The following is a 15486-nucleotide window of genomic DNA, read 5'->3' on the forward strand; positions in this document are numbered from 1 at the left end:
CTAGCATTCAAAATACCTAAACTTATGGGGGACACCTGGATCAAACCAAAACAAGATTTAAAACAACCAGAGCAAACATCACACTCAGTAATTTCAAGTCCAACAACTCCAGCCCATGAAAAATCTCCAAGTCTGATAATTCTAACCAGCAACAATTCTCTGGAGTTTCAATTTTGCCCCTCTAGCTAGGCTACTCACTGTCCCAGAAAATTTCATCGGGGCCAGCAGCTCTCCTTAGGAGTCATCTCATGAACCCAGCATCTCCACTGCAACCTACGGTTCATCCTCATAGGTCCATCAGGTCTCCATGCAGGCATCCAGAAAACCTGCTTTACGCTGCCCATGGCCATTTCCAGAACATAAGACCATGTTGCAAACTCAATGACCCTCTCTTTCCTCATTTCTTATATTCCATAATACCAGGTAGGGTGCCAACTTGTTAATCAGTGGGGTGGGGGGAGGTAAAGCAAACTTTGAAGAACAGGACACTCCTTGAGCATTCAGGCCCCTTCAAAAGAGTCGATATTCTGTTGTCCCAGTGCAGATCAGCTAGCCAAATCTCAATGGTTGTAATCTCTCAAACAATTGCAGATATATGGGCAGCAGTTTAGGCTCAAAGATTTCTTTTTTTTTTTTTTTTTTCTGTGTCATATCCCTCAGCTCATACCAATCCATTTCTACACAAAGCAACCCTGCCCAAGTTCTCAGGACACGGCCATAACAGCAAGCCTCTCACACAAACTGCTTCTAGCACAGTCCGAGCAAACTTCTTTCTCACCCGCATAAGCCAAACCTCACAGTCCACAGTTCTTACTACAATTAGATCTTTCAACTCTAACCAGAATAGTCCATCAAGCTGTACTTAAAACACTGCAAGGCATTTCTCAGGCCAAAGCTTCAAATCCTTCCACATTCCTCTTAAAAATAAGCTTCAAAAGGCCAAAGCCACAGTCAGGTGTCTAGCAGCAAATAACACCACTCCTCGGTACCAACGTTACTGTTACAGTCAGAGTCACATTGCTGGCAAAAATCACCTTACCAAGAGTAGCATTGGGGAAAAAAGGTTTTTTGTTTTGTTTTGTTTTTGTAATGGGCTTACAGACTTGAGGGGAAGCTCCATGATGGCAGGGGAAAATGATGGCATGAGCAGAGGGTGGACATCACCCCCTGGCCAATATAAGGTGGACAACAGCAATAGGAAAGTGTGCCAAACACTGGCACGGGGACACTGGCTATAACCCAAAGCCCTTCCCCATCTGCCTCCAGGAGGCATTAATTCCCAAATCTCCATCAGGGGACACCTGAATCAAACCACCACACATGTAGAATGATAAATGTTCAGACTCTAGCTACAAAACATTGCTTTGGTGGAATTGTTTAATTAGAATTGCTAATGAGGTAGTGTTTTCAGTTTTAAAAATATTATAAACTCTACTGTGTTTTTGAGAAAGCTCAAAAAATGCACAGAACAAACCAGTATACTGTTGAAGGACATATGCACGTACGGAAAAGTGCATTTAAAAAGAAACGATCCCCAGTAGTGCCAAAATTAAAAATGTCAAAAAGACAAGTAAGACAAAGGCAAAACTGAGAATCAGGGCTCTAATTCAGAGGCCAAGGAGCAGGGTCGGGGAACTACGCGGAAGCTGAGCTGAGGGCTGCCTGGTGCTTGTTGATGCTGCCAAGCTTAGATCTGCGTTATGTAGGGGTATCCCTTCCTGCCCGTGTCTGTTGGGAGTCTGAGTTTGGTCAGTAAGAAGAGTTCAGATAATAAGGAATTACTCTAAAGTCTTTGATTCCTGTCTCAGGGCAGCAACTTTTTATCATCCTTTCTATGATTCAGATATGGTATCACATTAAAAATGAAAGTTTGGGGCTGGGTATGGTGGTACACGCCTTTAATTCTGGCACTCAGGAGGCAGAGAGGTAGCAGGAGCACTGTGAGTTCAAGGCCAGCCTGGGACTACAGTGTGAGTTCTAGGTCAGCCTGGGTTAGACTGAGAACCTACCTTGAAAAACCAAAAAAAAAAGAAGGAGGAGGAGGAAGAGGGGAAGGGAAAGGGGAGGAAGAAGGAAGGAGAAGACGAGTGTGAGTCAGGAATGCAACCTCTAAAAATACTTCGTCATAAGTTATCTTGGAACACATAGTGGGTGCCAAGCACCAGGCTTAGCCCCGCTGCTGCAAAGCATGATTTCTGCCCTCTGGGAGTTTGTCAGGGAGACTACAATGGAAACTACGTCTGTCATCATAAATTTCCTAGGAGCTCCATCTGCAAAACACTAAACCTAGAAAGCAGATGCATTCGATGTTATATTTTACTTAATTCAATAGATTAAAAATATTATCAAATTATCCACATAAAAATATTAATTTTTAAGACTCCACATTCTTTTCTCCATACTAAATATTTGAGACCTGATGTATTTGCATCTCTAGTACATTTCAAGGGCTTTGGAGAGCATGTGGTTTTCAGAGTGGACAGCATAATACTGGTAGATGAATAAACAAACTAAATGGTCTCTTATTTACATTTTTTCATCATTCCTTGATAATTTTACACATGAATATGATATATTCTGATCACATTTACCTCTCAGCACCCCCTTGCCACTCCTGTTGGACCCCTTCTTCCCGATTAGTCCCTCTTCTTTGATACCTGTTTTCTTTTTTTGTGTGACTCACCGAATTTAATTAGAGATGATTGCATGAGCATGCATGAGAGGTTATTGGCAGAATCGTGAACAATTTATCAGTTACTACCCTGCTGAAACAAACGATTCCCTCTGCACACACAGCCACCAGTCATTAGCTAATAGCCCCGCGGGGAGCACTGGACTCTTAGGCGCCCCTCCCCCACGCGTGACAGAGTAGTGATTGGCCCGATCCGATATCCTGTGCACATTCCCAGGGCTGTTGGGCGCTCATGAGTGTGTAACAGCCACGTCATGTCCGCAAGCCAGCATTCCGCAGCACTCCTCCAAACCCTCCGGTTCTTGAGGTCCTTCAGCCTTGGGAGGGGTGCTGCAAATGCCCCCACATGGGCCCAAGCAGCCAGTGCTTTGCTGTCCAGTACCTGGGCCAGTTCTGACTCTGCAGTAACCACCGCTCACTGCAAAAAGAGGCTTCGCCAGCCAAAGCAGATTTACACTGGTTAATGTTCATCAGACCTTCAGCATCTCTGTTGTACTCATGAACCTCTAGTTGTTTCTTATTCCTCCTCAGGCTCTGGGGAATGGGGCAAGCAGCTCCCAACAGCTTATTTAAAAAAAAAAAAAAAAAAAAAAAGGAGAGATGGCTTAGCAGTTAAGGCACTTGCCTGTGAAGCCTGAGGACCCAGGTTCAATTCCCCAGAACCCATAAGCCAGATGCACATGGTGGCGCATGCATCTGGAGTTCATTTGCAGTGGCTGGAGGCCACTGGTACGCCCATTTATTATTCAGTCAGTCAGTCGTTCTCTCTCTCTCTCTCTTTCATAAATAAGTAAAAATAAAATATTTTTTGAAAAAGAAAAAAAAAAACAATCTTCCACGTCCTCATAAATTTGCTGAGGGCTCACTCCTTCAAAGATTATTCTGTGTCCCTTGCCCTCCATTCTAGTGACCATTTCTATACATCTGTCGGAAAAGATCTGACTAACCATTTACTTTAAGGAATCAAGGTCCCATATTTGACAGTGGAAAAGCAGTAGATCCCACATCTGCATGATAATTGGACACTACTGAATATTTGGCTCAGCCGCCTATCAGAATCCTTGCCTCCTTTCAAAGTGCTGGCTGAGCACAGTTCTTCTGCGACGGGTTAGGAATACCGAAACACGGCATCCGGGCGCACAGGGTCACTTATTAGTCAGTGAGCAGCCATACTTTAGGGCCCTGCCCTGTTGTTTCTCACTGCTAGAGTTGGCCTCCATTTTCTGTGCTTTAGACACAAGGTACTTTCAAAAAAAATTATGAAATTTTCAAAAACCTTGGCTAGGGCGAGAGATGCCTCAGTTGGTAAAGTATCACAAGCCTGAGGACTTGAGTTTGGACCCCCAGCGCCCATGAAAACTGCCAGGCATGGTGGCACGCACCTCCAATCCCAGCCCAGGGAGGAGACAGGGAACCCCTGGTGCTCACTGGCTAGTGGGTATAGCTGAATCAGTGAGCTCTAGGTTCAGTGAAAGATAATGTCTCAGAGAAAAATATGGGGAGGGACCTGAAGAGATGGCTTAGTAGTTAAGGCATTTGCCTGCAAATCTTTAAGGACCCAGGTTCGATTCCCCAGTTCCCATATAAGCCAAATGCACAAAGGGGCATATGTGTCTGGAGTTCATTTGCAGTGGCTAGAAGCCCTGGCACACCCATTCTCTCTATCTGCTTCTCTCTCTCTCTCTCTCTTTCTCTCTCTGTCAAATAAATAAATAAAATATAAAATTTAAAAAAAAAGTTTAATTTAAAAAAGAAAAAGATGGAGAGGGACTAAGGAAGACCTCCGGCATCTGACCTCCACTCACATGCACACGAACATGCACACAACACACACATACAAACACGAACACGCACACACACGGGTGCCCACACAAATACACAGACACACGCACACACAAGGCTAAAACAGCTTCCAGGAATGTGGCGCATACCTTTAACTTAGGAGGCTAAGGCAAGAGGACATGAGTTCCAGGCCAGCCCGGACTATGTGAACAGGACCATCTTCAAAAAAAAAATTTATTTTATATTTAAATTTTGAATTTTTCACTAAAACCATTACTGTTTATTCCCATCCCATATATAGATGTAGTGCTCATCCTAAAACACTGACATTCACAAGAATATCGTACAGTTTATCTGTCTACATGAACTTTCAAAGACTTTTAATTCAGGAGTTTACAGCCACTGTCAACAGTATATCTGTTTATAAAAATACAATCTTAAAAATGAAATAAATTTGTATTTTAAGTGTAGGTTAGCTGACAGTCAAGTGCTTTAAAAATATAGGTTAAGGGCTGGAGAGATGGCTTAGTGGTTAAGCGCTTACCTGTGAAGCCTAAGGACCCCAGCTTGAGGCTCCATTCCCCAAGACCCACGTTAGCCAGTTGCACAAGGGGGCGCACACATCTGGAGTTTGTTTGCAGTGGCTAGAGGCCCTGGCGCACCCATTCTTTCTCCTTCTCTCTCTCTCTCTCTCTCTCTCTCTCTCTCCCTCCCTCCCTCCTTCCCTCCCTCTCTCTCTCTCTCTCTCGTTCTCTATCTGTTGCTCTCAAATAAATTAATTAAAATAAAGCAAGTGTTGTTTAAAAAAAGAAGAAAAAAGGCTGGAGAGATGGCTTTGTGGTTAAGCGCTTGCCTGTGAAGCCTAAGGACCCCGGTTCGAGGCTTGATTCCCCAGGACCCACATTAGCCAGATGCACAAGGGGGCACATGCGTATGGAGTTCATTTGCAGTGGCTAGAGGCCCTGGCGTGCCCATTCTATCTCACTCTCTCTGTCTTTCTGCCTCTTTCTCTGTCTGTCACTTTCAAATAAATAAATAAACATAAAAAAAACAAAAAAATTTTTAAAAAGAAAAATCTAGGTTAAGGGCTGAAGAGATGGCTTGGCAGTTAAGTGCTTGCCTTTGAAGCCTAAGGACCCCAGTTCAAGGCTCAATTTCCTCACGACACATGTTAGCCAGATACACAAGGGGGCACATGCATCTGGAGTTCATTTACAGTGGCTAGAGACCCTGGCGCACCCATATTCTCTCTCTCTCTCTCTTTCTCTCTCTCTCTTTCTCTCTCTCTCTGCCTTTTTCTCTCTCTGTCTGTCGCTCTCAAACAAATAAATAAAAATGAGCAAAAAAAATTTTTTTTAATCTAGGTTGACAACCACTAGTGAAATATGCAAAAGGTAAATAGTGAGGAAAGCAAAAATATGTTAAATGAAGACTTAAGCTGCGCGCTCTGTTTCCAACCCAGAACTGCATGACCTGTGGTTTGCTCAGCCCTAAGTTCCCCGTGGCTTTGAATTGGTTCTTCATCAGATGCGTAACGACTGATCACATGCTTAACACGTTAAAAAGGAAGTGAGATCTAAACTTTCCTGGAAGTTTCATGTTTATTTTCCTTGTAGCACTTTATGAAATGGTATACAATTCAACTGTCTTGGAAATGAATTGACCTTTTAAGTCAGTTCCCAGATACCCAACCTTTGCCAGCTAAAACAAATTCTGCAGATGTTAATGGCTCATGTCAGTTCTGTGAATGAATAGGCAGCAAACACACCATTGAATGTCTCCAGCGAGGACAACGCCAGTCTCCAATCTCGCCTTTTCTGTGTGTGCTGATCGGGCGTGGGAGCAGAGCGAGCATTGAGGGTTCGTAAGCCGCTGCTTAATATGCAGAAATGCTCCATCAGGGAAATGTCTATGGGGCTCTTGATGCCACGCCTCTGCAGGGAAGGGGGGTCTGAACAAGAATGCCAGGACAGGCAGGTCTGAAGTTTCTTTACTTAGGAAGGAAAATCTGTTTTTCCCGTCCTTAAAGTGCCAGGAATATCACTGGCTAGCCCTGCCTTAGCTGTCAAGTCCAGCCACACAAACGGGTTCAGCAGGTGGTGTCGGGAAGCTCAGTGGCTATAGGTGTTCTCTGCAGTCACTGGCTCTTTCTAAAGAGAGATATCTCTCTCTCTCTCTCTGTCTGTCTGTCTAACTTCTGATTCCTTCCTAACAGAATAAAATCTTTTCTTTCAAATGACTAGTGACATCCAGGTTCCCCCCACCCCCCACCAAAAAAAAAAAACAATGTAGTGTTTCTAATGTCCAGACTCTTTGATTAAAGTCAAGGTGATACTTCCCCAGCAGGCTGTGCTGGAAAATGGATTCCCTGTGAATATAAATAATCTAGACAGCTCCCCAGGGCCTGGTGCTTGCTTTCTGAACACCGATGGCTTTTGTTTCAGTCAAAGGGGGGGCTTTCCATGCTCATGGTCACTCTCCGGTGCTGTCTCGCTTAGCACACAGTATTATGTGCTTACAGGAACATTGCAATTAAGTGAAGTACTTGTCATTTAACTGAAAATCTCACGTTAGCCTGAACTTGGCCTTCTGGTAAACTACTTAAAAAGCTGTCCTTTCTCTCTATTTTTTTTTTTTTTAGGAAGGGTTTCACTCTAGCCCAGGCTGACTTGGAATTCACTATGTAGTCTCAGGGTGGCCTCGAACTCATGACGATCCTCCTACCTCTGCCTCCCAAGTGCTGAGAGTAAAGGCATGTGCCACCACGCCCAGCTTCTCTCTATCTTTAAAGAAAACTTGAAACCAAAATATTTGTGCAAATATGCAGGAATTGTATTGTAAGGTTCTGTCCTTATCTAGTTATTCTGCCCTCCTTTAAAAAAAAAAAAAGAAAGAAAACAATGAACTTTTAAAACTGGAGAAAGTAAATTTCTAAACACACATTAACCTACCATTCAGTAGAAAAATATAAAATGGTAAAAATATATTAACTGTCTACTAAATTTTTTTCTTTCATTACATAGTTAATTTATGCATTATAAAATACTCTTTGAGCATAGACTTACCCATTTATTTGTGAATCATTTTGAATTTGAAACTTTCTGTGTGTATTCATTGATCTGAGAGAAGATCTTAAAATGAAGCTCACAGCGGTCTTTTAATGAAGACAGAATGTAATGTACAAAGAAGGTAGGTGACCACTCACAGTGACTGTTACTGACCCACACATACTTTTTTTTTCTAGGTAGGGTTTCATTCCAGCTCAGGCTGGCCTGGAATTTACTGTATAGTCTCAGGGTGGCCTCAAACTCATGGCAGTCCTCTTACCTGTACCTCCCAAGTGCTGGGGTGTAAGATGTGAGCCACCACACCCAGCTCACACACATTTATTAACATAGATATTGTGATATATAGCACTGATGTCTGAAAATGCATTTAGAGCTGCTACCTTTGAGCCAAATCATACCCGTTAGAGTGATCTGGGATGCAGACAGCTTCCACTTTCTCCTGACCCACATAAGACAAGGCTCTGCGTACGGAGGAGAGTGGCCTGAAATGAAAGTTTGTTATTAAGAATTCCTTCCCTGTCCATCATATCCAAAGCCAGTTCTTAAAATGTGATTCTATTAATGCATCACAGTTCACATCAGGAAGAACCCAGAAGCTCACAAATATGGATTTATGTAATCCACATCTCAAAAATATATACCAAAAAAAAAAAAAAACACACACAGTGAAGGGCATGAAAGTCCATTTTATCACTTACAAATGCATGAGGGAAGAGAAAACAAGTTCATGCGAAGATGCTGAGTTCTTTTAAAGTTTTGTGCATGAGCGATCTGCCTCTTCATTGATAGCAAATGCTTACAATTTTTTTTTTTTTCCGTAAGAACACTTAGCAAAGCAAGTATGGATTTTGGATGCATTCCCAATTTCTACGCATTTGTTATTGTCATTACTGCGCTACACCCGAATACAACTGGACTTACTTTTCATACATTATCACATTCGTCTCATGAAGCAGACATTTATTCTTACACATGCCCAATCATTCCCTTCCACGATGAAAAAGAAGACCAGTACGGGCGCGGAAACGGCTCGTGGGAGGCCGCCTCGGGCACACACTGATAAGGGGTGGATGTGTCGCAGTCCGTGCTCCCATAGTGAGGTTAAATGAAACGTGAAGGGGAGAAAAGTCCCTGTGACTCCCGAGCCGCGTGTCAGCGTTTGCTTCCTCTGCGGTTTTGCGGCGTTGTGTTGTGTTTGTGTAAGCTCCTTTCTAGACCAGCCTTTGTGCTTTTCTAGGACAATTTGATTTTTAATGACATTTCAAGTCTGCTTTTTGAAACAATGCATTCTGATTTTTTCTAGGTATTACTGACTTAGTAAATTTTCCATGTGTTTTAAATATGTGGGTGGGGGGCGGTTAATCTCTGTCGCTCCCAAATTTTGTTTCCTTAAGGTTTCCATTCCTAAGAAAATTTAGAATATGTAACAACATCGTGTCCTGGTAGTGGGAGATTTGATTTTTGTCCAAACATAAAATTTAAGTTTAAAACATTTTAGTATATAAATTCAAGTTTGACATTCTGGTTGCAAAAATTATCCAGAACTGTAAAGAAATTATATTTTTGACCCACTAATTCTACTTTAAGAATTCATCCTAAGAAAACAAAAAAGGGAGATATATAAGGCTTGTTAGGAATCATTTCTAATAGCCAAAAAAAATACAATAAAATAAACTATAAGCGAGGTAAGTCTCCAAAATGGTTGTATACATACTGTGCAAGTCCTGCATCCATTAACAATATCCTGAAGGATGTATACATAATAACTTAAGAAAATGCATAGTTTCTGATGTTAAAGGGAGGAGGGAAGAGTCAGCCTATATACACTTGGCCTCAAGTAAAATAAACTTGTGAAGTTTTTTGTTTATACCGATCATATAAGTGAAGCAGAAGAAAATGATAATTCTATTATTATAGGAAATTATTTGCTAAATAAATGTGACATTTATAATGAAAAATGATCTTTAAATAAATCCTGATAGGGATTTGAAAAGGAAATTCAGGCTGTAAAGCTTCAGCAACATGTAATTATGTTCATATTTAGAAACATTGTTTTATCTGCACCTGCTTATCCGTGTGTCATTTTTTGATTTGACAAGAGAACAAATTCTGACTTAGCAAATATATAATAGACGCATACCTTTACATCAAAGAGTAAAACCAAGAAATGTCTTGTCCAAGAGCATCCTGAAAATGAAGTTTTTGTATTGCATTGCTGTCATTGAGGGTATAGCATCTTTGAAGTAAATGTGCTGGATGTTCTAATTCTGGGATTTGGTGCTGTTTTCTCCCCAGATCTGGTTTGCCTTTGTTAATGGCTTTTCTGGACAGATCCTCTTTGAGAGATGGTGCATAGGTCTTTACAATGTGGTAAGTTAAGCACATTTGATAATTCCTGTTTTATTTAATACTGTAAGAGAAAAATCCACTAGACAATTGCTGTTTGGCATCATGACCTGTTTGTCACTTCAGATGTTTACAGCAATGCCTCCCTTAACCCTCGGAATATTTGAGAGATCGTGCAGAAAGGAGAATATGTTAAAGTATCCTGAGTTGTACAAAACATCTCAGAACGCTCTGGACTTCAACACCAAGGTAGGAGGTGGTATCCAGTCCGTGTTGAGAGGGGCCCCTCTGATACACCCTGGGACATCTGACTTCCCAAAGCCATGAACCTGTCAGTCTGTGGCAGCAGCAGCTGCACGGTGCCTACCTGGACAAGTCATTTGAAGGTTCTGACATGGAGGGGGAAGGATTTTTGTTGGTTGGATTGCACTGGAACTTCTTTGTTATAAACTTAAAATGAAACCACTTTCTGTTGGGCTTTTGGTACAGCAGTGAGTTGGTCAAAGCGACAGAAGTCACTGTGAGGCAACGTTCACTCCTCACAGGAACCTGGCATCTTGGACTGAGAAAGGCTGGCTTTACATGTGCCAAGGGGGGAGAACTGTGGAGTCATTCTTTAATTTCCTGATTTATGAAATAACTTTGTTCCCGTTAGAATTTTAGGTTGATTATGTTAGATATCAAAAATACAGTCTCTGGGAATTAACTTGTTTAATCATATTTTTTTCAAGACTTAAAAGTTTCCAACATTTGACCTAAAGTTATAGTCTGCCTGGGCTGATAGTTTATATAACAAATCATAAACAATTGTCATCTCTTGTCATCATGATATTTATTCATTCCAGCAACAAAAGATGTATATTTTCTGCATTACTTTCCTGAAAGTGTGTAGTCTAACATGTTTCCACACTTTACAACAGATCACTCTTTAGTGCAAGTGACAAGAAAATTTAATACTTCCACAACTAAGGTAGATGCAATTTTGAAACACTAACATTGGTATATTTGATTAATAGCAAAATCATAACATACATTATACTTCTACAAAATTGTCTCCACTTAATATAATATTAGACATGACCTTATTTAGTATTTTGATTTTAGGGCAGTTTAGTATATAAACTGTTAATGTTTATCAATTCACAAAGCTTCCATTCTACTTATGCACACTATCTAGCTGTGGTGGGTGTTTCCGTATTCTACACTACTATGACTTTTTCACTATCTATGGTGGGCATTTTCACATTTTGCCCTAGTGGGACGGTTTTCACTATCTATGGTGGCCGTTTTCCCATTCTACCCTAGTGGGACATTTTTCACTATTTTCAAATGATGGGAAGCTGCAGGAAAAGAATGGTCTTGAACTTATGTTTCTCAAACAAAGTGATCTGAGAGCTAAGGAAGTTCCGACCTGGTACCTAGCCAGTAATTCTCATCAAACTATCTTGCTGTGTTACCTTCAGCCATGGGTCTCTGTCTCCCATAGCTCAGTCTCTGGGATGCTTCTCATGTGAACTTTCCATTCACAAACATGGCCACGTCACTGCTGAATGACAGCGTGCACTGATCCATTCCAAATGATCTAGTCACTCCCGCAAAGCCAGTCCTTTCGTGCTTTTTGTACATGACAACATGGATAAAATTTTGTGGCCAGGAAAAAGGCATAACAGGTAGTAAGATAGTGGTCATGTGAGAGCAACTTCTTCCTCCTTTCTTTTGTTGTTGAAAAAGTACCTCATTTTCTGTAGAGCTCCGCCATTGAAAAAGTCTTCAGTACAGCCCAAGTAGGTTAGGCCATTTCTGTACCTGTTTGAACATGTATAATTTATTCAGGTTACAACCATTTTTATGGGGCTTAATGGATTTCTTCACCTGATTTCAGTGAAAACTATTCGATTAGATCCCCTTGAAGAGTCTTGAGATTCAGGAAAAAATGGGTACAAAATGCATAGTTGTACCCACAGTGGCTGCTGTGGGTCCCGGCACGGAGCATTGTTGCCGTGAATGATGATGTGTACGTTTGTTATGGTAAAAAGGGTCGGAGGTTCTGAGGTCATAACAGGGGTGAGAGGATTAGCATGTGACAATAAGTATCGGTCAGGAAAATGGAAAAGTAGAACTAATTTTTCTTGCACCCACCTGTGCTTTCTGTCAAATAAAAACGTGTGGTAATGACATAGTGAGGAGAAGCGACAAAGGTTAATGGGTAACACAAGTTCAGATGTGTAAGTTGCTGGAGCGTAAACCGGATCATACAGCCCAGTGTGCCTGGGTGAATGAACAAAGCAGACTGAGATCAGAGTGGAAAATTTTAGAAGGCAGGCAACTTAATTTCTGTTGTTTGAACAGCTTAAAACTATTAATACATGCCAATTTTGTTTCTCGTAAGCTTTGTTTGCATGAAGCACTTTTAAATGACAAAGCTACAACTGCTCAGGTGGTCATACGAATTCTAAACGGTTTGCTAAAACTTAATCTTTCACGTTCACGTTACAAAGGAAGTACCAGTGATTTCTGCTCCCCTGTTCTTAGAATATGACATAAAATGTAGTAACTGTTCACTGGTTGTTATAATTATGTGAAACTTGGGAGTGACAGGTGTTAAACAATCGTAAAAATTCTTTGACAAATTCAGTTACAGTCACGGTAGTTTCTTTTAATGAATATGGAATCTCAATGTTAACTTTAATGTTCTTAATACAGAATGTGCATACATATGTTTCTATTGTAAGGGGAGGAGAAAAAAGCACTGTATGATGTTACCACTAAAATGCTTATACCTAGGTTGACATGGGAAAGAGAAATTTCTCCAAATTGTAGTCTTTTTATAGGTCTATTCTCCTGAAATTATGAAAATAGTCCCAATGTAAGGAATTTCATCATCTACGTTTACTGTATTTTTTTTTCTTTTTCAGGCAGAAATTTAAATTTTTTATATTGTATTTTTTTACAAGTAGAAAAAATTCAAGTGAAGCTGAAAAAACATTTTGAGAAACATAAAAATAAATAAATGACCCATGAAGGCCTAAGAGGCAGAAAGTGTCTGTCAGTTCTATTAATTCACAGTGGTGGCCCAACAGAAACACGTTTTGTGAATCTAGCTCATAGATAAAAAGAAAGGTCAGAGTTCACAGGGCTAGTTTATCGCAAATGGTTCTCACGGATTTTTGTTTTCCCTCAGGTTTTCTGGGTTCATTGTTTAAATGGCCTCTTCCACTCCGTTATTCTGTTTTGGTTTCCACTGAAAGCCCTTCAGTATGGTAAGTAGAAAGCATATGAATGCTAAGAGAAGGCTCTTTCCTGTTCCAAAAAAATAACTCATTGTCAGTACATGTTAAAAATTATAGCACTGCTCCATTTTATGGTATTTTCCTAAATCTAAAATGCATGTATCCAACAGTTGTATACACTTTAGAGATTTTTATTATTCCTTTGGGAGAAAAGTGATTTAATATATGCAAAGCCTTTCTTCTTTACTTCTCATTTTCCCAAACTTGCCGAGAGTTGAATTTTAGGACATTTTTTTTTCCCTCTGTTGATGTGGCATGAAGACAATTAGTGTTAATATCTTATGCAGCCTGTGCATTACACTTTATGAGCCTTGTATGGGCATTTTATATTGAAACTATCAGACAGTATCAGCGAGTATTTTCAAGTAGACTTGAGCTGGTGGTTCAGATGAGGGTTTTTTGTTTGTTTGTTTGTTTTGCTTTTTAAATGTGTTTTCGCGTTCATTTCGGAGCGTGCCCATTTTCAAGGGAGTGGTTTCTTTTGGTCAGTTTCGAGAGGGAGGCTCGTCATGTATTTCCTGTGACGAAGTAACCACCTCAGGAAAGATGTCTGTGCTGGCGAGGCTAGTGCCTCCGGGCCCCCAGCACACCTTGTCCTGAGATGTGTTCCAGGGCTGCGAGGATAAAAACTATTAGCGCATACTCCACCCAAGGAGCTGCCGGTTCTCCCTGACTAAGTGCAGGCATGCCCACCTCCTCCCTGTGCGTTCATGGGTGCCAGATGACGAGCAGGCTGCCTCCCCTTTGCCCGCCTAAGGCCTGTTTGCCACAGAGAGCCAGAGTGACCTTGTAAAACAACAAACCAAACCAAGTGCCTCGTGCCTCGGAAATTTGCAATGCTTACCGCTCCTGCAACAAAATCCTCCCACCCAAAGTGCGCGTCCTTCACCAGACACGCCCTCCCAAACCGCCCGCCACCACTGGCCCGCTGCTCTGTTGCCCTGTACCCTTGTCGCCCATATTTCTGCCCCAGTCTTGCCTCCCCCACTGTATGATCCACTCGCCTGTCTGTATCGTCCTCCTCCTCATCTTAGCTTGAGCAGGCTAGGCAGTTAGTCACCTCAGGGGCACTCGCTTCCTTTAGGTCCCCACTGAGCTATGGACCAACGACCACAGCTTACAATTGAGTATTGCCAAGGAGGCAGCGGGTTTGTGCCCTAGCTGAGATTGTAATCTCCTTTATCAAATGATCAGTAACTTAAAACAGCAAATACTTATCAATTGCAAAGCCGTAGGAATGAGGGGGTGTGGTTTTTCTTGTTTTGTTTTTTGAGATAAAATACACCATATGGACTCACCATCTCAAAGTGTATACAATTCAATGCATTTAGTATATTTATTTAACTCTGCAAATGTCACCATGATCTAATGCCAGAACATTTCATCATCCCAGAAAGAAACCCTTTTCCCATTACCAGCCTCACCCTGTTTCATTCTGCCCTCCTCCTAGCTCTTGGAGGCCGCTAATTTTTCTACCTCTGCAAACCCACCCACTGTGGGCGTGTCATAAAAAACGGAATTACAGAAGTAAGCTTGCCATACTCACATTGCATTGTGTATTGTTCTTCATTACTTCATCTGGTTGGATAATATTCCATCACATTCCATAATATGCCATTACAATACCATATTAGATAGATAAATATTCATCAGTTGACGGACATTAGGTTGTCTCTGCTTTTTTGGAATAACGAGACATTGAAGTCCTATGTGCAATTCAGGATGCCCTGATCTTATTTACAATTCACTGAGCAAATTGACTTCAAACATGCAAAATCAAGATAGTTATGAAAAGTCGGACATTACCTAACTACTAAGCTGCCATTTCAACATTCTAAAATAGGGAAAGGAAATTTGATATCAAAAGTAACTCAAACTGAACAGCATCCAGTGTACCTTGGCGACAACGGGGTTGGAAAGAACCTCCCCCCCCCCCCCCCCCCCCCCCCCGAGTTGCTCTGTCTTTTTCCTGGAAGAGGCCGTACTGGGCAGCTCCCGCCCCGCTGGCCCAGGTGGCTGCCTGTGCACGGCAGCTCCAGCCACAAACTCTTGGCTCTTTCCTCAAGGAACGAGTTATGGCTAGCATCAGCTTTGTTTTTAACCAATCTGCTGTTGAAGGCCTTGTAATTGTCTTGCCTTTTCTTTTTTAACTAATGGCTGGGAGGGCATAGGGCAGACATGTTGAACATGTGACCCGAGGGCCACATGTATCCCAAGGTAGCTATGAATATGGCACAATGCATTTGTAGGTGACAACGTCGCGTCACAGTGTCAAAGGGTCAGACAACTCTGTACAGGATTGTTTTTT

The 15486-nt window shown here is 41.6% G+C and overlaps 1 protein-coding gene across 3 annotated transcripts in view; it reads left to right on the top strand.

The window, feature by feature from the left end:
- Positions 1-15486, top strand: part of Atp8a1 (ATPase phospholipid transporting 8A1) — a 233233-nt gene that overhangs the window by 176558 nt on the left and 41189 nt on the right. For all 3 annotated transcript variants that reach the window (XM_045161357.1, XM_045161360.1, XM_045161358.1), the window contains 3 exons: positions 9838-9912; positions 10015-10137; positions 13070-13148. In XM_045161357.1, coding sequence (XP_045017292.1) covers positions 9838-9912; positions 10015-10137; positions 13070-13148 — 277 coding nt within the window. The remainder of the gene's footprint in view (positions 1-9837; positions 9913-10014; positions 10138-13069; positions 13149-15486) is intronic.

This window comes from Jaculus jaculus, chromosome 11, assembly GCF_020740685.1.
Source record: "Jaculus jaculus isolate mJacJac1 chromosome 11, mJacJac1.mat.Y.cur, whole genome shotgun sequence".
In the NCBI taxonomy this organism is placed as follows: domain Eukaryota; kingdom Metazoa; phylum Chordata; class Mammalia; order Rodentia; family Dipodidae; genus Jaculus; species Jaculus jaculus.